This window comes from Sinohyriopsis cumingii, chromosome 17, assembly GCF_028554795.1.
Source record: "Sinohyriopsis cumingii isolate HCF-2022 chromosome 17, ASM2855479v2, whole genome shotgun sequence".
Lineage (NCBI taxonomy): Eukaryota > Metazoa > Mollusca > Bivalvia > Unionida > Unionidae > Sinohyriopsis > Sinohyriopsis cumingii.
In genome coordinates, this window is record NC_142977.1 from 4,977,680 (window position 1) to 5,002,082 (window position 24,403).

The window sequence follows — 24,403 nt, forward strand, 5'->3', positions numbered from 1 at the left end:
GTACTTGTGGACTGTAATGGCCTTAGCAAACACAGGGCCTGATTTGGATAATTTTGATGGGGCCTCCTGGATTTACATGCTGGTCCCCCTGTGAGTATGGCATTTGAAAATAAACTTTTAAGTAAGTTTTATATGATATTTAGCTTACAGGATTCTTCCATCATTTTAAAATTACTTTCTATAGATATATTTTTAAAAAAAAACTAATGCACAGGGCCTCCACACGGGGCTCCCATGAGCATGGGGCCCAATTGGGCCAAATAGTTCTAATTGGCCTAAGGCCGGCCCTGCTTGTTGATTGCTTGCTAGACTGTCTTACTTCAGATGGTTTAAGTTTTAATATCAATTTACTCGTAGGCTATAACCTGCGCTGTCTACAACCAAGAGATCCAGGTCCATGCAAAGGATACTTTCCTGCCTACTTCTTCAATTCCACTAGCAAGAGATGTGAAAAGTTTATATATGGTGGTTGCCAAGGGAACAAAAATAGATTTTATTCTCTGGCTGACTGTGCCAACACTTGCAGACAGAGTAAGTACAACAGTTTCTTATTTTGTTTATGTATAGGGTTTCTTTCTTCATCTTTTATTTTGATTCCAAAAGAAGAGAAAATAACATTTGCTAATTTGACACAAAAGTGAGGATATCATATATTGGTTGCAGATATGTTTCAGCTTGGCAGTAAGCCTTTTATTTAATAAAGGTTACCATAGATACTAGATAAAAGGCTACCAGAGATACTTGATAAAAGACTACCATAGATACTAGATAAAAGGCTAACATAGATACTAGATAAAAGGCTACCATAGATACTAGATAAAAGGCTACCATAGATACTAGATAAAAGGCTGCCATAGATACTAAATAAAAGGCTGCCATAGATACTAGATAAAAGGCTACAATAGATACTAGATAGAAGTCTACCATAGATACTAGATAAAAGGCTGCCATAGATACTAAATAAAAGGCTACCATAGATACTAGATAAAAGACTACAATAGATACTAGATAAAAGGCTACCATAGATACTAGATAGAAGGCTACCATAGATACTAGATAAAAGGCTACCATAGATACTAGATAAAAGGCTGCCATAGATACTAGATAAAAGACTATCATAGATACTAGATAAAAGGCTACCATAGATACTAGATAAAAGGCTGCCATACATTCTAGATAAAAGGCTAACATAGATGCTAGATAAAAGGCTGCCATAGATACTAGATAAAAGGCTACCATAGATACTAGATAAAATCACATATGTAATTATGTTATATTTAAGTCTCTTGATCAGCCCCAGGTAGCCAATCACTCACACATATCACCCACACCCAATGAATTTTAGTCTTGGTTTGACCAATGCTGGTACATGAGAAAGCTTTCCAGTATAATAGTTTGCAAAGCTAAAATTATTTTTGTCATACTTTTTTGTCATGTAATGCAACTTAATTTCTATGACAGGTTTTAGACTTTGATTGCGAGTGGTCTGCTGATTTGAAAAATAATGCATTTGTAATAAGTGTGGCAGTAAGTATAAATGGAGGTCATAATTGAGTATGTAAGAGATTCACAGTAGACAAAGACCTTAAAACATTAACATTTAAAAACTACAGTGACAGATTTTTTCTACATGAGCCAGAATTTAAGATATATGCAGCAACTTGTGTCCTGTTTCTATTCCAGTATCTATTCTTAAATTTAGTTTTGTTTAGTTTTGTTTCCTTGGTTATTACGTTTTTATTTTTTTTAAGGGTCCGGAGCTTGTGGAGTAAGTATGTCATTATCATTCATCACTGTACTATAGAAATTTGATTTCCAAGCTTCTTTGTAGACATGAAAATGGTTTGTATAATCAGGAGTTTGGATTATTAAGATTTTTTAGTATATAAATTATAAATATTTTGTTGATACTAATTTGATTCCAATTAACTAAAAATATTAATGCTCAAAAAAGGTTCAGAAATATATGCTTTATAAAGTAAAATGGGTGTTTTGTGGATACTTTGCTTGGAGGTATGGAAGCTGTATTCATTTCGTACACAATCCTAAATTTAATGACAGTATATTTTTCTTACCAATGTTGTGTAGAAAACACATTATTCAATACTTGAATTGGGATAAGTAGAACAAATGTAGACTGCCAGAGTTATCCCCCTTCCTTGATCACTATAATTTGTAGGTACTTTTTCCTTTATGTACGATTGCTGACAAGGATACTAATATTTTATTACTTTTATTTGGGTCAACTTAACTTAAGATTGATTCATCAAAAAAAGGTTGATCATATTTGGGTCAAAATAATTAAAATTGATTCATTAAAAGCATTGATCATATCTGTTTCTAGTTAGCTTAAGATTAATTCATCAGAAACATTGATCATATTTGGGTGAAATTAATTTAAGACTGAGTCATCAGAAACATAGATCATAATTAGGTCAAATTAGCTTAAGATTGATTCATCAAAAAACATTAATTTCTTCTTTTGGTAGTTTTTGTCTGACTAAGGAAAATTTCTGCCACTTTAGGGTATTACCTGTGCACAAGATGAGGTCTGCATCGTGTCTGCAGGCATGGAGAAAAAATGCTCTATAGATGGGATGGAAATGCAGGATGTCAGCTGTGTCAAACTGAGTAAGTTAAAAGCCTAGAAGCAACCTAGCATAAAAGTCAAGTTTTTAAGCAGATTGACTGGGCTGGAAATGGTATTTACCCTGCAGGATATATGACTAATGAAAGGTCAACAAAATGGAGCTATGTTATCTTCCAATATCAAAGTTGGTGGTGTTTTGCTGATGTTATCGTGTAAAATATACATCACTCTACAACGAGTTGATATGAGAAGGTGAGCCATCACATGTAGAGATTTCAACTGCCATTATCGTGTCAGCCTTCAAGTTCAACAAGCCACTGAAATCTTGACAAGGAGCAGCAGGTATATTCACAGTCATCCTGGTTGAGATTTACCTCACTTGTATAAAGCAGTTTTACACATCCAAGTGAGATCTACCTCACTTTTATAAAGCAGTTTTACCCTTCCAAGTGAGATCTACCTCACTTTTATAAAGCAGTTTTACCCTTCCAAGTGAGATCTGCCTCACTTTTATAAAGCAGTTTTACCCTTCCAAGTGAGATCTGCCTCACTTTTATAAAGCAGTTTAACCTTTCCAAGTGAGATCTATCTCATTTTTATAAAGCAGTTTTACCCATCCAGTATGTTTTAAATATCAAACGATGATTAAATTAGCTGCTTAACTTTCTTCCTGTTTGTGAAGCAGGTCTTTGAATAGGTGCCTAATTAGTCCACTACTTGTCGGAATGTTTGGTGGGCAGCAATGCTTCATACTAATACAAACATAACCAGTCATCTTTGAATAGGTGCCTAATTAGCCCATTAATGGTTGGAATGTGTGGTGGGCAGGCACAGCTTTATACTAAAACAAATGTAACCAGTCATCTTTGAATAGGTGTCTAATTAGCCCATTACTGGTTGGAATGTTTGGTGGGCAGGCACAGGTTCATACAAATACAAACATAACCAGTCATCTTTGAATAGGTGCCTAATTAGCCCATTACTGGTTGGAATGTGTGGTGGGCAGGCACAGCTTTATACTGTAACCAGTCATCTTTGAATAGGTGTCTAATTAGCCCATTACTGGTTGGAATGTTTGGTGGGCAGGCATAGCTTCATACAAATACAGACATAACCAGTCATCTTTGAATAGGTGCCTAATTAGCCCATTACTGGTTGAAATGTGTGGTGGGCAGGCACAGCTTTATACTAATACAAATGTAACCAGTCATCTTTGAATAGGTGCCTAATTAGCCCATTACTGGTTGGAATGTTTGGTGGGCAGGCACAGCTTCATACTAATACAAAATGACTGTTCACTGCTTACTGCGAGGATTTTACAAAATATGAGCTATGGTTAAATCGAATAATTTTTTACGGCATATGGGCTATAAATAGTTCCAATACGAAATTCCTCATATATGCATTGCTAATAAAATAACAGGTGTGGAATTGAAATGCACAGTTACTAAAAATGACACAGGTGTGACTGGTAAATAATTCCAATATGAAATCCCTGGTAAATAATTCTAATATGAAATGTCAGGTAAATAATTCTAATACAAAATGACTGGTAGATAATTCCAATACAAAATGACTGGTAAATAATTCTAATACAGAATGACTAGTAAATAATTCTAATACAGAATGACTGGTAAATAATTCTAATACAAAATGATTGGTAGATAATTCTAATACAGAATGTCTGGTAAATAATTCTAATACAAAATGTCTGGTAAATAATTCTAATACAGAATGACTGGTAAATAATTCCAATACAAAATGACTGGTAGATAATTCCAATACAAAATGACTGGTAAATAATTCTAATACAGAATGACTGGTAAATAATTCCAATACAAAATGACTGGTAGATAATTCCAATACAAAATGACTGGTAAATAATTCTAATACAGAATGACTGGTAAATAATCCTAATACACAATGCCAGTAAATAATTATAATACAAAATACCAGTAAATATCATTGAAAACGGTACAAAGGACCTGGAAATTTTAATCAACACTATGAAATATCAAATGTAAAAATAGGTCATGCAAGGTTTTACATTTTCTTTCCAAATGACATTTCTAGTATGCCGTAATTAATGATATGTACAGAAATTTTGATTGATGAAAATGTCACTTACACTGAGTGGAGGCAGTACTTGAATAAATAAATACAAATTAAAATAATTTTTTTATCTATTGAAATTTGTGTTCTGGTTCTGTCTTTTAGTTCCTTTTGAGTGTAATCATCATAAATGCAATATGTCCTCTCGTAATTAATCGTAAAATGCATCAATCTACCATAACAGCATTGTCCACGAGCGTTTCTCTGAGAACCTAATTAAGTGCCGACCATGTTTTGATAACTGACTTCTGGAAGTATTTGTTGTATTGTTGCACTGAATTAAAATCTGGCTTCCTTTGTATTATCATCTTAATTATGTCTTTTGAATCAAATTAAAGGAGGTGGAATAAAAGAAAAGTTAAAAGGCACAAAAATTCTATAAACTTAAAAGCTAGCAGCCCCAGTCATATGTCAGGTGAACTCACTTCAATTGATCAATTGAACACTTATAAATGTTATTGTGTATGTAACATAAACTAACTTAAATTAACCTACTCTTTCATAACTGTGATCAAATATAACAAGGCAGCCAAGCGAAATGATTACTTCGTAAAATAAAGAGCTTGATTTCACAGATACAGACTATTATGGGTCAGCGAGTTTCAGAGAATTTTTGAACTGGTACTTAAAAAATATCCTCAAGGATGATAAGAAGTTTCATTATTGCTTCCAATGCAATCACGACATCAATATTGTCTTAATTGAAAAATACAAAATTGAGTTTCAACATAGACAATTGTCTCACAAAATAAATGCCATGTGTTTTTTTGTTTGGTGGTGTATCAACAGTTTGTCTAGTTCCCTGCTCTGTGGACGCTAGATTTGGCAGGATAATATTAAACACCACTATGGGGACCAGTCTCATCAAGAAAACAAAAAGCAGTGCCATAATAGAGATTTTATTCACGTACATGTGATGGTTGTTGAAACCAGTTGGAACAATCTTTCATATGTTGGACATTTTGAAAATAAATGTTATTTAAACAGAATAATGAACAAATTCATTTGAAAAAAAGTGTTTTTAAAAATTATTATCTTCGTGGTTGGAAAATGAGGATTCAGTCAATAAACAGCCCAGTTCCCTAATGCACGCTTTTCACACCCCACCCCACCCGGTTTTCTAGATGTCAAAGCAATTCTTTTCTTCAAATTTTGGAGGTCCCTCTGTAACTCGCACCTCACTTATGGTGCAGTCTATGATTGTGGACCCCATTGTGCATGAGTTATTGAGTGAGAAGTGTATAATACAAAATGCTGGTAAATAATTCTAATAAAAAATGACTGGTAAATAATTCTAATACAAATTGCTGGTAAATAATTCTAATACAAAATGACTGGTAAATAATTCTAATACAAATTGCTGGTAAATAATTCTAATACAAATTACTGGTAAATAATTCTAATACAAATTACTGGTAAATAATTCTAATACAAAATGTTGGTAAATAATTCTAATATAAATTGCTGGTAAATAATTCTAATACAAAATTATGGTAAATAATTCTGATACAAAATGCTGGTAAATAATTCTAATATAAATTGCTGGTCAGTAATTGTGTCCCAACAAATTTACAAGACTGGGTTACTTTAGGTAGCAAATATTGTAGGAACTGGATGGCTTGGACAAGTTACAATCATTGGAATGTCCTTTAGAGACAATTTGTAATCATTAGAGAGCCCTTTATAGACAAGTTGTAATCCTTAGAGTGTACTTTAAGGACAATATGTAATCATTGAAGTGTCCTTTATGAACAAGCTGTAATCATTGGAGTGTCCTTTATAGACAAGTTGTAATCATTGGAGTGTCCTTTATAGACAATTTGTAATCATTGGAGTGTCCTTTATGGACAATATGTAATCATTGGAGTGTCCTTTATAGACAATTTGTAATCATTGGAGTGTCCTTTATAGACAATGTGCAATCCTTAGAGCGTACTTTACATACAATTTATAATCATTAGAGTGTCCTTTATAGACAATTTGTAATCCTTAGAGTGTACTTTATATGAACATTTTAATACTTGGAGTGTCATTTATAGAGAAATTGTAATCCTTGGAGTCTCCATTATAGACAAATTATAACCCTTGGTGAGTCCTTTATAGTCAAGTGGTAATCCTTGGAGTATCCTTTGTAGTCAAGTGGTAATCCTTGGAGTGTCCCTTATAGACAAGTTGTAATCCTTGGAGTGTCTTTTATAGACCACTTGTAATCCTTTGAGTGTCCTTTTGTTGACAAGTTTTAATACTTGGAGTGTTCTTTTATACATACATTTCTCTGTATTTTTAAAAAAGCTTTCAATCACTTTGTAATAGATGCAGCAGTGGTGGATGACAACATGCCATTGTTTCCAGAGTGTACAGACAATGGGACATACCAGTACAAGCAATGTAAGGGCAGTTATTGCTGGTGTGTCAATGACCAGGGAGCATTTGTACCTGGAAGCTTCTCACGTGATCCGGCTCTAAATTGCATAGCAAATGGCAAGTGAAGTTATAAGTTGTCTTTTTTTATATATATAGCACCCACTTCTGATTTTTACATGCTGCATGTATTTAAATGTAATTATGTCATGTAAAATCTGGGTTAAATATGCAGTTTGTTAGGAGTAATCAATAGAACAAACAACATAGACCCTGATCTGCTTGGACATTATGCAATGGCAGACCAGGTTCTACATTATTTTGCAGTTAGACCCAACTTACAAATGAGCATACATTTTTGTACAAATATTTCATTCTTATTTTCTTCTCACTTACACTCTGGTTCTAAGTCTCTAGAAATGTTTAGAGAATTTCTCACTGTACATGATTAATTTGATTGTTCAATCAATTATTTTATTCAATACTGGTGTACCAGATTGAACAGATGCTTACATCTGACATGTAAATTTAAATGTCAGATTCCATGTCCTGTTTCAAAACTTTGTTCTCACTTATTTCTTGTTGAAATTTTCCACATATTCTACTTTATACTTTTGCTCTTAACTTTGCAAGAAATCATATGCTAAGTTAGTCAGTTAAAAATTTTCATATCCATCAGATGGGGATTTCTCATCTAAAAAAATTAATAATTCCTCTTTAATAATTGTCATGTACAGATACATTTAATTCAAGTATTAAACATACAAACTTCAGGCCTGACCCCTGCCCATTTTGCCACCTTGGCACTCAGTGACTGAATTATCCTGCTAAATCAAAAGAACATCAGATAAAAGCCAGTCTTTATTTTTGATACTTGTAGTTATGCATAATTTTTGCAATATCTGTTGCATTTTTCTTCATGCATATATTTTAAAAACATTTCCAGGTCCAAATACAACTTTTGTGAGAGCAAGTGAGTATAGTTTTAACTTATCTCTTTGTAAATTTTATTTATTTTAATGACTTTGATTTCAAACATGTTTTGATATGGACCATCTGTCCATCGGTCCATCAGTCAAGCAGTCCATCTGTTCCCTACTTTGTTCCCACACAATAACTCAAGTTTTTCAGCACCTACTGTTACCATGTTACCACACTTTGTAAAAAACTTGGATTTGGGGTGAAAAAGAAGTTTGTCACTATTTGGATCAAAAGGTTAAGGTCACTGACTGAACAAGAAAAATTATTTCAGGACAGTAACATTAGCTCCACCTACAGACCCAGGCCAAACTTTGTGGATTACTTGCATTTGGTCTGGTGAAGAAGTCTTTTGATATTGGCATCAAAGGTTAACGTCATTGTTACTTAAAAGACAAAAAATGGTTTATGCAGAATAACTTTAAATTACAGACATGGATTAGACTTTGTGGATGACTTGCACTTGAAGTAAGTTAGCAACCTATTAATTTTGGGGTCAGAAGTCATGGTCACAATGACAGATACTTGAAAATAATTTTGACATACAAGTTTCAGTTTCGAAAGTTGTGGATGGCTTGTGTTTTATTTTGGGGTCAAAGGGCCAAGTCACTGTGGTCCTAGTAAAAAATGGTTTAGCACTATAATTTTTGTTCATGACTATGTTCCTTGCTCAAAATGTGGATGGCTTACACTTAGTTTATTAAAGAAACCTTAGGTTCATAAGTAACAGTTATGATTTGTGTATTTTAAAAAAAAATTCTTCATAACAGCATACATTGACTGAGGTTCAGAATCATGACACCTGTTGCTTAGTAATCTCGAGAATCAACCAGGCCCAACTAGGCAATTTTAAGCATGTTATGTAATGCCCAACTAATGCCTACAAAGGCACTTTTAGCATGAGATGTACATGTATTGTACCATGCCCAACTAGTGTCTATAAAGGCACTTTTAAGCATGTCATGTAATGCCCAACTAGTGTCTATAAAGGCACTTTTAAGCATGTCTTGTAATGCCCAACTAATGCCTACAAACTTAAGGCACTTTTAGCATGAGATGTACATACACTGTACCGTGTACCATGCCCAACTAGTGTCTACAAAGGCACTTTTAGCATGGGATGTACATATATTGTACCGTGTACCATGCCCAACTAGTGTCTACAAAGGCACTTTTAGCATGGGATGTACATACATTGTACCGTGTACCATGCCCAACTAGTGTCTACAAAGGCACTTTTACCATGAGATGTACATATTTTGTACTGTGCCCAACTAGTGTCTACAAAGGCACTTTTAACATGGGATGTACATGTATTGTACTGTGCCCAGCTAGTGTATACAAAGGCACTTTTAACATGGGATGTACATGTATTGTACCATGCCTAACTAGTGTATACAAAGGCACTTTTAACATGGGATGTATATGTATTGTAGTGTGCCCAGCTAGTGTATGCAAATGCACTTTTAACATGGGATGTACATGTATTGTACCATGACAATTAGTGCCTACAAAGGCACCTTTAGCATGGGATGTACATGTACTGTACCATGCCCAACTAGTATCTACAAACTTTAAGGCACTTTTAGCATGGGGGATGCACATATATTGTACTGTACCCAGCTAGTGTTTACAAAGGCACTTTTAACATGGGATGTACATGTATTGTACCATGCCCAGCTAGTGTATACAAAGGCACTTTTAACATGGGATGTACATGTATTGTAGTGTGCCCAGCTAGTGTATGCAAATGCACTTTTAACATGGAATGTATTTGTATTGTACTGTGCCTAACTAGTGTATACAAAGGCACTTTTAACATGGGATGTACATGTATTGTACCATGCCTAACTAGTGTTTACATATATTGACCGGCATTAATCTTTTATGATCAGCTTTGTTTCCGAGACACTTGCAGAGTCATGTAAAACTTGGTATGTAGATGGTTCTTGAAATGTACTACACTCTTCAATAAAAACTCCGTCACTACAGTGACCTGTATTTCATATTCCATTGATCTGCATTAACCTTTCCATTTAGCTGTTTTAAGTTAAATAACATGATACGCCAGATGCATCACAAGACCATTTAGACAGAAAGATGTAATCTGTACATAGCACCACATCACACAATTTCACCAAAAACTTCAAAATCCAGTTATAGTGCCACAGTATACCATTTAGACAAAAAAGCTTAGGAATCCAACCATAGTGCCATTTTCTTATTAAGTTAAAAGGAATCTCCATTCCTTTTTGAGATAGATAAATAAAGAGAGAGAGAGAGATGAGAATAGAATGTGTCATATTATGAGTCAGTTCTAGACTGTCACATTACCTTTCTACTTGATTGTGTCACATTGCTTATCTGTTGTGCTGTGAATTTTGATTATCATAATGAGTGATTCCTTTCTATCATTTTAGCCTGAATTTTGATGATCATAACGAATGTTTTCTTTTTCTATCACTTTAGCCTGAATTTTGATGATCTTAATGAATGATTCCTTTCTATTACCTTAGCCTGTCCCAGCGGATCACAGCCAGTAGCCTGCCCAGGAGGAGGAGATCCATGTAACAGCTGTAAAATGTATGACAATTCCAAGACAATGATATCTCCTCAGAACTGTCAGGACCAGTGTAAGTATAGCGTTCCCTTAGTATTGAAAATCCTCTCTATAATGCCATTCATAAAAGCATGATTTAGGACATAACACAGTCACATTTTGGTGGGGCCCTGGGTAGCCAAGAGGTCAAAGGTGCTCACCTTTACAGATCACTGATGTCTCATCTATGACCATGTGGGTTGGAATCTTGGCCCTGCCAACATGTGAGAAAACTTGCCAAACGCTTCCTGTTGGTCAGTGATTCTTCCTAGAGTCTTACAGGTTTCTTCCTTCACCAAATACACTGCTGTACAGCCTACCATGAGCTGTACAACCTATCATGAGCTGTACAGCCAATCTTGAGATATACAGTCTACCATGATATATACAGCCTACCTATGCTGTACAGCATATCATGTGCTGTACATCCTGTCATGCACTGTATAGTCTATAATGAGCTATAGAGCCTATCATCAGAGCTATACAACCTATCATGAACTGTACAGACTATCATATGCTGTACAGCCTACCATGATCTATACAGCCTATCATGAGCTGTACAGCCTATCATGGGCTAAAAATGTAATTAAATGCACAAAAGCTAATTACATCATGGATACCCAAAGTTTTCGCCCCACTGCTAGCTTCAGTTATGTCAATATGCTGTAAGAGGCTTGTTAGTAGGATTGTATAAGACGCTACTCAGTATAGACAAATGGAATTTGGCATCCTTAACCATGTTTAGACAACTGGCTTGGAATTTCAGGTCATTACAGCAATTTGGTATTGTTTTGACATTTTTTTAAAATTTGGACTCTTTCACAAAACCCTTGTTACTGTGAATAAGGAAAAACTGACATGGACAGTTGCAATGTTATAGGCTTAATTGATTCATATGTTGATGACCAAATTAGATTTTTAGAATACCAAATTAGATTTTTAGAATACCAAATTAGATTTTTTTATTACCAAATTAGATTTTTAGATTACCAAATTAGATTTTTTGATTACCAAGTTAGATTTTTAGATTACCAAAAATAAGATTACCAAAATTAGATTTTTAGATTACCAAATTAGATTTTTAGATTACCAAATTAGATTCTGAGGCCATTATTATAGCAATCCTCAAACTATTTTTCATAATACATGTTTAATTTGTTCTTAGCAGGATTAAACAAAAATCACTAATGGAAGACAATCAAACTTTGATTGGCATATTGGTTTTTGTAGGTAGCTAAGCTGCACAATTCCATCCCATTATAAATAGACATGACTTATAAGCAAGTATATAGAATACCAAATGTGTGCCAATTGTATCATAATTGATGAAAAATTGCTAATTTCCTTTGGGAAGCAATTTAAAGATTTTTTATCAGTTCACTTTCTATTAGGATGTCAAGATCTACTGTTAATTTTGAGCACATCTTTATTGATGTGTTGACAGTCAGTTTGTATTGCCTTATTGCTGTGTTGGCATTCAGTTTGTACTGCCTTATTGCTGTGTTGGCATTCAGTTTGTACTGCTTTATTGCTGTGTTGGCATTCAGTTTGTATTGCCTTATTGTTGTGTTGACATTCAGTTTGTACTGCCTTATTGCTGCATTGGCATTCAGTTTGTACTGCTTTATTTCTGTGTTGGCATTCAGTTTGTATTGCTTTATTGCTGTGTTGGCATTCAGTTTGTATTGCCTTATTGCTGTGTTGGCATTCAGTTTGTATTGCCTTATTGCTGTGTTGGCATTCAGTTTGTACTGCTTTATTGCTGTGTTGGCATTCAGTTAATACTGCTTTATTGCTGTGTTGGCATTCAGTTTGTATTGTCTTATTGTTGTGCTGGCATTCAGTTTGTACTGCCTTATTGCTGTATTGGCATTCAGTTTGTACTGCTTTATTTCTGTGTTGGCATTCAGTTTGTATTGCCTTATTGCTGTGTTGGCATTCAGTTTGTATTGCCTTATTGCTGTGTTGGCATTCAGTTTGTATTGCCTTATTGTTGTGTTGGCATTCAGTTTGTACTGCTTTATTGCTGTGTTGGCATTCAGTTAATACTGCTGTATTGCTGTGTTGGCATTCAGTTTGTATTGCCTTATTGCTGTGTTGGCATTCAGTTTGTACTGCTTTATTGCAGTGTTGGCATTCAGTTTGTACTGCATTATTGCTGTGTTGGCATTCAGTTTGTACTGCTTTATTGCAGTGTTGGCATTCAGTTTGTACTGCATTATTGCTGTGTTGCAGTCAGTTTGTACTACTTTATTGCTGTGTTGGCATTCAGTTAATACTGCTTTATTGCTGTGTTGGCATTCAGTTTGTACAGATTTATTGCTGTGTTGGCATTCAGTTAATACTGCTTTATTGCTGTGTTGGCAGTCAGTTTGTACTGCTTTATTGCTGTGTTGGCAGTCAGTTTGTACTGCTTTATTGCAGTGTTGGCAGTCAGTTTGTACTGCTTTGGCTCACTAATTGATTAGGTCAAAACGACGACTTGTGATTGACTGTGTACAAATATTTCCTAGATCACTTGGTAATTTAATGTTTTTTAGCTTAAACTCTTCCCTCATGCTCACAGATAGTCATCTGCACCCACACAGTCATCTGCACTCAGGCAGTCATCTGCACCCAGGCAGTCATCTACACTCAGTCATTTGCACTAAAGTCATCTGTATTCAGGCAATAATTTGCACTGAGTCATCTGCACCCAAGAAGTCAACTGCACATGCCATTGATGATCCCCATTATCTATTTTTCAAGGTAAAGCCTGTCCCATTGGAAGCCAGCCAAAAGCCTGCAAGGTGGACAAATGCTCAAGCAGCTGTAAGCACTTCCCATCTGCTGTCTGCCAGATCAATGCATGCACTTGCCAGGAAGAGTTTGTGGATTCTGAGAGAAACATTGTAGATTGTAACAAAGGTATAATCAGTCTAGTATTGGAAATCCAATGTAAAGCATACTAAAAAAAAGTTGGATCAATGTGATTATCAATGAAAAGAAGATATTGACATGATAGTACTCAAACAACTAGCATTGATAATAAGTCCACATGTTTTCACAATGAGATTAGTTTTGACACACAATGTAAATATTTTGATCATTGGGACTAAAATGTATGAAATAGACCCATTCAAATATAATGGAAATCATTGGGACTCAAGGGTCCTCAGTTGTCAGATTATGAAAGAGGGTGATGAAAATGATAATGATAATTACAATTAGGACCATTACAGTGATGATGATGATGATATTAAAAACAATGATATTTATTGAATTTTAATATACTTGCAATTTTCAGCCCAGTCCACCTGTGAAAAGTACAGAAATGAGGTTATCCTAAACATCCAACAGATGATTGCAGAAAATCAACAGAAACAACGGGAACAGGACAGAAATGGCAGTGCTTTGATGTGCCAACCCTCAAATAATCAGGGTAAGTGTGTATGTATGTCTGTCTGTCTGTTTAGGATCATTTGTTATGTTCTTATATTATACATTTTCAAGTTTCTTATAATGATGGAAGTGTGATAATTGTGGGAAAGACTACATTGGGGAAGCCACTACATGACTGGAGATGAGTGTTAAGAATGGTTATACACCAGCAAGGAATCTTTGAGAGCAGTTGGTGAATATTGCAAAGAATGCTTGACAGCATTTGGTGAATATAACAAACAGTCCTTGACAGCAGTTGGTGAATATTGCAAAGAATCCTTGACAGCAGTTGGTGAATATAACAAAGAATCATTGACAGCAGTTGGTGAATATTGCAAAGAATCCTTGACAGCAGTTGGTGAATATTGACAAGAATCCTTGACAGCAGTTTGTGAATATTGCAAAGAATCCTTGACAACAGTTGGTGAATATTGCAAAGAATCCTTGACAACAGTTAGTGAATATTGCAAAAAATCCTCGACAACAGTTGGTGAATATTGCAAAGAATCCTTGACAACAGTTGGTGTATATTGCAAAGAATCTTTGACAACAGTTGGTGAATATTGCAAAGAATCCTTGACAACAGTTGGTGTATATTGCAAAGAATCTTTGACAACATTTAGTGAATATTGCAAAGAATCCTTGACAACAGTTGGTGTATATTGCAAAGAATCTTTGACAACAGTTAGTGAATATTGCAAAGAATCTTTGACAACAGTTGGTGTATATTGCAAAGAATCTTTGACAACAGTTAGTGAATATTGCAAAGAATCTTTGACAACAGTTGGTGTATATTGCAAAGAATCTTTGACAACAGTTAGTGAATATTGCAAAGAATCCTTGACAACAGTTGGTGTATATTGCAAAGAATCTTTGACAACAGTTAGTGAATATTGCAAAGAATCTTTGACAACAGTTGGTGTATATTGCAAAGAATCTTTGACAACAGTTGGTGTATATTGCAAAGAATCTTTGACAACAGTTGGTGAATATTGCAAAGAATCTTTGACAACAGTTGGTGAATATTGCAAAGAATCTTTGACAACAGTTGGTGTATATTGCAAAGAATCTTTGACAACAGTTGGTGAATATTGCAAAGAATCTTTGACAACAGTTAGTGAATATTGCAAAGAATCTTTGACAACAGTTGGTGTATATTGCAAAGAATCTTTGACAACAGTTGGTGAATATTGCAAAGAATCTTTGACAACAGTTGGTGTATATTGCAAAGAATCTTTGACAACAGTTGGTGTATATTGCAAAAAATCCTTGACAACAGTTGGTGTATATTGCAAAAAATCCTTGACAACAGTTAGTGAATATTGCAAAGAATCTTTGACAACAGTTGGTGTATATTGCAAAGAATCTTTGACAACAGTTGGTGTATATTGCAAAGAATCTTTGACAACAGTTGGTGAATATTGCAAAGAATCTTTGACAACAGTTGGTGAATATTGCAAAGAATCTTTGACAACAGTTGGTGAATATTGCAAAGAATCTTTGACAACAGTTGGTGTATATTGCAAAAAATCTTTGACAACAGTTGGTGTATATTGCAAAGAATCTTTGACAACAGTTGGTGTATATTGCAAAGAATCTTTGACAACAGTTGGTGAATATTGCAAAGAATCTTTGACAACAGTTGGTGAATATTGCAAAGAATCTTTGACAACAGTTGGTGAATATTGCAAAGAATCTTTGACAACAGTTGGTGAATATTGCAAAGAATCTTTGACAACAGTTGGTGAATATTGCAAAGAATCTTTGACAACAGTTGGTGAATATTGCAAAGAATCTTTGACAACAGTTGGTGAATATTGCAAAGAATCTTTGACAACAGTTGGTGAATATTGCAAAGAATCAGGGCATATTATTTCTTGGAATAATATAAGATCACTCGGTAGAGAGAGGAGGAAAATAAGAGAAGCTGTTGAAATCATGGAGGGGGAGCTAGTACTGAGCCGTGATTTTGGATTGGAACTTCAGCCATTGTACAGAAGTGTTTTGTCATATGGTCGACATGTAGTTGATCACGTGACTCTAGTCCAAAAGTCATTCCTCTGATGAAGGCTTTGTGATAAAGTCAACATTTAGAAGTCATTCCTATGATGAAGGTCTTGTGATAAGGTCAACCTTTAGAAGTCATTCCACTGATGAAGGCCTTGTGATAAGGTAAACATTTAGAAGTCATTCCTCTGATGAAGGCTTTGTGTTAAGGTCGACATTTAGAAGTCATTCCTCTGATGAAGGCTTTGTGATAAGGTCAACATTAGAAGTCATTCCTCTGATGAAGGCTTTGTGATAAGGTCAACATTAGGAAGTCATTCCTCTGATGAAGGCTTTGTGATAAGGTCAACATTAGAAGTCATTCCTCTGATGAAGGCTTTGTGATAAGGTCGACATTTAGAAGTCATTCCTCTGATGAAGGCTTTGTGATAAGGTCAACATTAGAAGTCATTCCTCAGATGAAGGCTTTGTGATAAGGTTGACATTTAGAAGTCATTCCTCTGATGAAGGCTTTGTGATAAGGTCAACATTTAGAAGTCATTCCTCTGATGAAGGCTTTGTGATAAGGTCAACATTAGGAAGTCATTCCTCTGATGAAGGCCTTGTGATAAGGTCAACATTTGGAAGTCATTCCTCAGATGAAGGCCTTGTGATAAGGTCAACCATTAGGAAGTCATTCCTCTGATGAAGGCCTTGTGATAAGGTCAACATTAGGAAGTCATTCCTCTGATGAAGGCTTTGTGATAAGGTCAACATTAGGAAGTCATTCCTCTGATGAAGGCCTTGTGATAAGGTCAACATTTAGAAGTCATTCCTCTGATGAAGGCTTTGTGATAAGGTCAACATTTAGAAGTCATTCCTCTGATGAAGGCTTTGTGATAAGGTCAACATTAGGAAGTCATTCCTCTGATGAAGGCCTTGTGATAAGGTCAACATTTGGAAGTCATTCCTCAGATGAAGGCCTTGTGATAAGGTCAACCATTAGGAAGTCATTCCTCTGATGAAGGCCTTGTGATAAGGTCAACATTAGGAAGTCATTCCTCTGATGAAGGCTTTGTGATAAGGTCAACATTAGGAAGTCATTCCTCTGATGAAGGCTTTGTGATAAGGTCAACATTAGGAAGTCATTCCTCTGATGAAGGCTTTGTGATAAGGTCAACATTAGGAAGTCATTCCTCTGATGAAGGCTTTGTGATAAGGTCAACATTAGAAGTCATTCCTCTGATGAAGGCTTTGTGATAAGGTCAACATTAGGAAGTCATTCCTCTGATGAAGGCTTTGTGATAAGGTCAACATTAGAAGTCATTCCTCTGATGAAGGCCTTGTGATAAGGTCAACATTAGGAAGTCATTCCTCTGATGAAGGCTTTGTGATAAGGTCAACATTAGAAAGTCATTCCTCTGATGAAGGCTTTGTGATAAGGTCAACATTAGGAAGTCATTCCTCTGATGAAGGCTTTGTGATAAGGTCAACATTAGGAAGTCATTCCTCTGATGAAGGCTTTGTGATAAGGTCAACATTAGAAGTCATTCCTCTGATGAAGGCCTTGTGATAAGGTCAACATTAGGAAGTCATTCCTCTGATGAAGGCTTTGTGATAAGGTCAACATTAGGAAGTCATTCCTCTGATGAAGGCTTTGTGATAAGGTCAACATTAGGAAGTCATTCCTCTGATGAAGGCCTTGTGATAAGGTCAACCATTAGGAAGTCATTCCTCTGATGAAGGCCTTGTGATAAGGTCAACATTAGGAAGTCATTCCTCTGATGAAGGCTTTGTGATAAGGTCAACATTAGGAAGTCATTCCTCTGATGAAGGCCTTGTGATAAGGTCAACCATTAGGAAGTCATTCCTCTGATGAAGGCCTTGTGATAAGGTCAACATTAGGAAGTCATTCCTCTGATGAAGGCCTTGTGATAAGGTCAACCATTAGGAAGTCATTCCTCTGATGAAGGCCTTGTGATAAGGTCAACATTAGGAAGTCATTCCTCTGATGAAGGCCTTGTGATAAGGTCAACATTAGGAAGTCATTCCTCAGATGAAGGCCTTGTGATAAGGTCAACATTAGGAAGTCATTCCTCTGATGAAGGCCTTGTGATAAGGTCAACATTTGGAAGTCATTCCTCTGATGAAGGCCTTGTGATAAGGTCAACCATTAGGAAGTCATTCCTCTGATGAAGGCCTTGTAATAAGGTCAACATTTGGAAGTCATTCCTCTGATGAAGGCCTTGTGATAAGGTCAACATTTGGAAGTCATTCCTCTGATGAAGGCCTTGTGATAAGGTCCAAAGCTAAGGGGTCATAACCTATTAAGCTAAAGAAAGCTTTTTATTCTGTATTGGTATTCTTGTCCTAATCATCCATTACTTATTGTTTGTAGAAGAATCATTGGTAACCAATAACTCTACAAAATAACTAGTCATACACATGGTCTAAAAAAAAACCACCACATAACATGGTCTAAAAAATAACATTGTAACCAGCCATATGCATGGTCTACAAAATGACATCATAACTAGTCATACACATGGTCTAAACAATAACACCACATACACATGGTCTCCAAAATAACATTGTAACCAGTCATATGCATGGTCTACAAAATAACATCATAACTAGTCACACATGGTCTAAACAATAACACCACATACACATGGTCTACAAAATAACATTTGTAACCAGTCATATGCATGGCCTACAAAATAACATCATAACCAGTCATACACATGGTCTAAAAAATAACACCACATACACATGGTCTAAAAAATAACATTGTAACCAGTCATATGCATGGTCTACAAAATGACATCATGACCAGTCATACATATGGTCTACAAAATAACACCATATGCACATGGTCTTCAAAATTACATTATAACCAGTTATACATATAGTCTACAAAATAACACCATAACCAGTCATACACATGGTCTGCAAAATAAAATAATAACCAGTCAATCACATGGTCTACAAAATAACACCACACACAAATGGTCTTCAGAATTATATTATAACCAGTCATACATATAGTCTACAAAATAACACCATAACCAGTCATACACATGGTCTACAAAATAACAATAACCAGTCATGCACATGATATAAAAATAGCATTATAACCAACCATACTGTTCTACAAAATAACACCATAACCAGTCATACATATGGTCTTCAACATAACATAATAACCAGCCATACTGGTCTACAAAAAGAAATCATAATCAGTCATACTGGTCTACAAAATAACATCATAACCAGTCATATATATGGTCTATGAAATAACATTATAAACAGTCATCCATATTGTCTAAAAAATTACATTATAACCAGTCATACATATAGTATACAAAATAACATTATAACCAGTCATACACATGGTCTACAAAATTACACCACAACCAGTCATACATATGGTCTATGAAATAACATTATAAACAGTCATACATATTGCCTACAAAATTACATTACCTGAGTAGCCATATGCCACAAACAATTTGATATTGTGAGATATTCTGTTGGGGCTACCAGTAGCAGTGTGCCATAGAGCATTTGATAGTGTGAGATATTCTGGAGGGGCTACCAGTAGCAGTGTGCCATAGAGCATTTGATAGTCTGAGATATTCTGGAGGGGCTACCAGTAGCAGTGTGCCATAGAGAATTTGATAGTGTGAGATATTCTAGAGGGGCTACCAGTAGCAGTGTGCCATAGAGCATTTGATAGTGTGAGATATTCTAGAGGGGCTACCAGTAGCAGTGTGCCATAGAGCATTTGATAGTGTGAGATATTCTGGAGGGGCTACCAGTAGCAGTGTGCCATAGAACATTTGATAGTGTGAGATATTCTGGAGGGGCTACCAGTAGCAGTGTGCCATAGAGAATTTGATAGTGTGAGATATTCTGGAGGGGCTACCAGTAGCAGTGTGCCATAGAGCATTTGATAGTATGAGATATTCTGGAGGGGCTACCAGTAGCAGTGTGCCATAGAGAATTTGATAGTGTGAGATATTCTAGAGGGGCTACCAGTAGCAGTGTGCCATAGAGAATTTGATAGTGTGAGATATTCTAGAGGGGCTACCAGTAGCAGTGTGCCATAGAGCATTTGATAGTGTGAGGTATTCTGGAGGGGCTACCAGTAGCAGTGTGATATAGAGAATTTGATAGTGTGAGATATTCTGGAGGGGCTACCAGTAGCAGTGTGCCATAGAGCATTTGATAGTGTGAGATATTCTGGAGGGGCTACCAGTAGCAGTGTGCCATAGAGCATATGATAGTTTGAGATATTCTGGAGGGGCTACCAGTAACAATGTGCCATAGCGAATTTGATAGTGTGAGATATTCTGGAGGGGCTACCAGTAGCAGTATGCCATAGATAATTTGATAGTGTGAGATATTCTGGAGGGGCTACCAGTAACAGTGTGCCATAGAGAATTTGATAGTGTGAGATATTCTAGAGGGGCTACCAGTAATAGTGTGCCACAGAGAATTTGATAGCGTGAGATATAACCACAACTACTAACATTCAGCGCTACGAGGCACAAAGAAACACAATCTCCATGTAGACAACTTTCAACAACAACCCCATTACCTAAATCTCAAAAAAAAGAAAAAGTAACAACAAACAAACAGGCAGCAAATGGGTCTGATGACCCCATTATGCTACACAATCGGTTTGGCAACTTTGAGGACATGGATGCAGAAGAAACTGCTCCAAGTTCTCATGGTGGCTCCAGACCTGCAAACAAAATATTTAACCTGATACTTCCTCCAGAAAAATAACCACATGGAGTGCCCCTGTGAAAAGCCTAACCTAGCTACATAATCTCTATTTTAAACTGATAATGAAGAACACCATAATACAAAGGAACTGTCGAGGACTTATAGCCAACTACAATGATATTCTTCTGCTTCTAAATGGACATGATCCTGCAGTACTATGCCTGCAGGAAATATTCTTAAAAGATACAGATAACATCACACTTAAAAACTATGCCCTTTTTAACAACTACTTTAAAAATGGTGAGAAGGTCTCTGGAGGAGTTTCTGTCATTGTGAACAATAGGACTGCTCACAATGTCATCCCCTTAAACAGATTTATAAGCCATTGCTGTAAGTGTCAATCTACACCTAGTGATTACGTTTTGTTCTATTTATATACCACCAAACACCAACATAGTACCAAATGATTTAAACAAACTTTTTCAACAACTTCCTGCACCATTTCTTTATTTAGGGGATTTTATTGCCCATAATATTTTATGTGGATCAAACCACATAAGTGACAGAGGTCACAAAGTAGGAGACTTCATTTCTAGACACAATTTATGTCTATATAACACCAAATCACCGACATATTTACACCCAGGAACTTGTACATACATGTGTATCGATTTGACAATTTGTTCCCCATCGCTGCTTTTGGACTATGATTGGAAGCATGCTGATGACCTTCACAGCAGGGGCCCCGAGTGGCCGAGTGGTTTAAAGCGCTCTCTGTTACAGATCACTGCCATCTCACCTCTGTCTGCGTGGGTTCGAGTCATGGATTCAGCCAATGTGGGTATGTGAGAAAGCTTGCCAGTAGCTTCTCGTGGGTCGGTGGTTCTTTCCAGGGTTTTTCCGGTTTCTTCCTCCACCATTATTACTGGCTGCCATGTATAGCCAATCATGTGCTGAAAAATGGCGTTAAACCCCACAACAACAACAACAACCTTCACAGCAATGATCACTTTTCAGTCTCCCTTGAAAATATTCACTCTACAATTGATGACACATTTCCATAATGGAATAAAAAGAAGGCTGACTGGACCAAAAATGAAACACTCAGTAAAACTAGGCTGAATGAGGGTACCCTTTTCAATGTTAATGACCTTATTCAGGATTTTACTTCTATTTTATCGAAGTTGTTGAAGAATCCATTCCTAAGTCCACACTGAACTGTAAAGGAATCCAAAACCCTTGGGTCACTAAAGAATGTAAAGAGGCCAATAGACAACGCGGAGAAGCAAAGAAAATTTAACAATCATCTGACACCTGAAAATTTAAGTAAATACTGTATTCTCCGGGCAAAAGCTCACCACACAATCAAAGAAAGCAAACAAATATCATGATGAAAGTTTGGGATACTAACTGCAAAATAAGTGGAAAGAGAAAACTCAATTATCTCTGACATCTGAAATTGAACAATAACAATTTTAGTTCAAAAGATGCCATAGCAAATATTCTTGCTGGTAGTTTCTCAAAAAATTCCCCATCATCTAATAATTCAGAAGCCTTCTGAAGATTAAAAATTAAAAAAGAAAATTCACAAATTCACATCCAACAACTCCGAAAGTTATAACCAACTGTTCTCACTATCGGAGCTTATGGAGGCTTTAGACAAGGCCCATGATACATCTGCTGGGCCTGACAAAATACATTTATCAGTTTTTGAAACACCCTCAAGAATCATCCTTAACATCTCATTTGAAAATCTTCAATGATTTATGGATTACCGGTAATGTACCTAAGATTTGGAAAGAAGCAAGTGTAATACCAGTTCCCAAACCAGGTAAAGATAGCACAGGTTCTACTATCAATCAACTGATGAGTTGTGTGTGCAGAACAATGGTACTAATGATCAGTTCTCCGCTTGTATGGTACTTGGAAACTAATAAAGTAATATCTCCTTTTCAAAGTGGCTTTTGTTATGGCTGCAACACTAATGATCACCTGGTTAGACTGGAAACATTTATTCACAATGCATTTATCAAGAAGGAACATTTAGTAGTGGTTTTCTTCGATATAGAAAAGGCCTATGACACGACATGGAAGTATGGGATACTAAATGACCTGCATGATCTGGGTCCTAAAGGCCGTCTGCCCTCTTTCATATCCAACTTTCTCTCAGACGGAGAATTCAAGGGCTCTACTATCTCAGATCTGCATGAGCAAGAGATGGGTGTGCCCCAGGGCAGTACTTTGTGGCACTTTTCAACATCAAAATCAATAGCATCACCAAGTGTTTGACTCCTGGTGTGGATTGCTCGCCATATGTTGATGATTTTCTAATATGTTATCGAGCAAAGCACATGCATACAATTAAAAGACAACTACAACAAAATATAAACAAGATTCAAATTTGAACCAATAATAACGGTTTTGAATTCTCAAAATCAAAAATGATATGTATGCATTTCTGTCAGTTACAACGACACCACGAAAAACCTAAACTCATGCTGGACAGAACAACTATTCCAGTTGTTGAGGAAATAAAATTTTTGGGTATTATCTTCAACAGAAAACTGACTTGTTCCACACCTAAAGAACTTGAAAACTAAATGCTTAAAATCTCTAGATCTACTCAAAGTAGTAGCGCACACAGGGTGGGGTGCTGATAGAAAAGTCATACTCAATTTATATAGAACGTTTATACGGTCCAAACTGGACTATGGTTGCGTTGTGTATGGTTCAGCCAGAAAATCGTATCTTAATATGCTTGACCCAATTATTCATCAAGGAATAAGACTCACTCCGGGAGCATTTAAAACATCCCTGTGTGAAAGCCTTCTTGCTGAAGTGAACAAGCCACCTTTATGACATTGTAGAGAAATGCTTTCTGCATAGTATGCTCTCAAATTAAGATCTAACCCACTGAACCCTGCTTTTTAGGCTGTTTTTCAACCCAAATACAAAACCTTATATGAATTTAAACCAAACACCATACCTTCCTTTGGCATTAGACAGTACCAAAATGTATCTTTCTAAAATTCAGAAAACATCCATCTGTGAAACACCTCCCTGGCTACTTAAGCAACCAAATGTACTTTTTATACTACACGATGGAATAAAATCGGAGACAAACCCTTCCATCTTCCGCAACTCTTATCATGAGATCCTCACCAAATTTAAAACTACACAATAATTTATACTGATGGATCAAAGGCAGAGGAAAAGGCTGCTGCAGCCATTATTAGTGGAAAAAACAATATGACAATACACTGGGAATCATTTTCATTGCAGCATGACACAACATACTGATCTGGGAATCGTTTATATTGCAGTATGACACAATATACATTGAGCTGGGAGTCATTTATATTGCAATATGACACAATATACATTCAGCCGGGAGGCATTTATATTGCAGTATGACACAATATACATTGAGCTGGGAGTCATTTATATTGCAATATGATACAATATACACTGAGCTGGGAGTTATTTATATTGCAGTATGACACAATATACTTTGAGCTGGGAGTCATTTATATTGCAGTATGACACAATATAATTTGAGCTGGCAATTATTTATATTACAATATGACATATTACACTGGGAATCGTGTATATTGCAATATGAT

General features: G+C 35.9%; 1 protein-coding gene across 1 annotated transcript in view; it reads left to right on the forward strand.

Moving 5' to 3' along the window:
• Positions 1-24,403, forward strand: part of LOC149777677 (uncharacterized) — a 193,720-nt gene that overhangs the window by 132,844 nt on the left and 36,473 nt on the right. The window contains exons 29-36 of the mRNA XM_089940394.1: positions 358-531; positions 1,752-1,768; positions 2,526-2,631; positions 7,016-7,183; positions 8,010-8,036; positions 10,558-10,674; positions 13,389-13,547; positions 13,927-14,061. Of these exons, the coding sequence (XP_089796520.1) occupies positions 358-531; positions 1,752-1,768; positions 2,526-2,631; positions 7,016-7,183; positions 8,010-8,036; positions 10,558-10,674; positions 13,389-13,547; positions 13,927-14,061 (903 nt within the window). The remainder of the gene's footprint in view (positions 1-357; positions 532-1,751; positions 1,769-2,525; positions 2,632-7,015; positions 7,184-8,009; positions 8,037-10,557; positions 10,675-13,388; positions 13,548-13,926; positions 14,062-24,403) is intronic.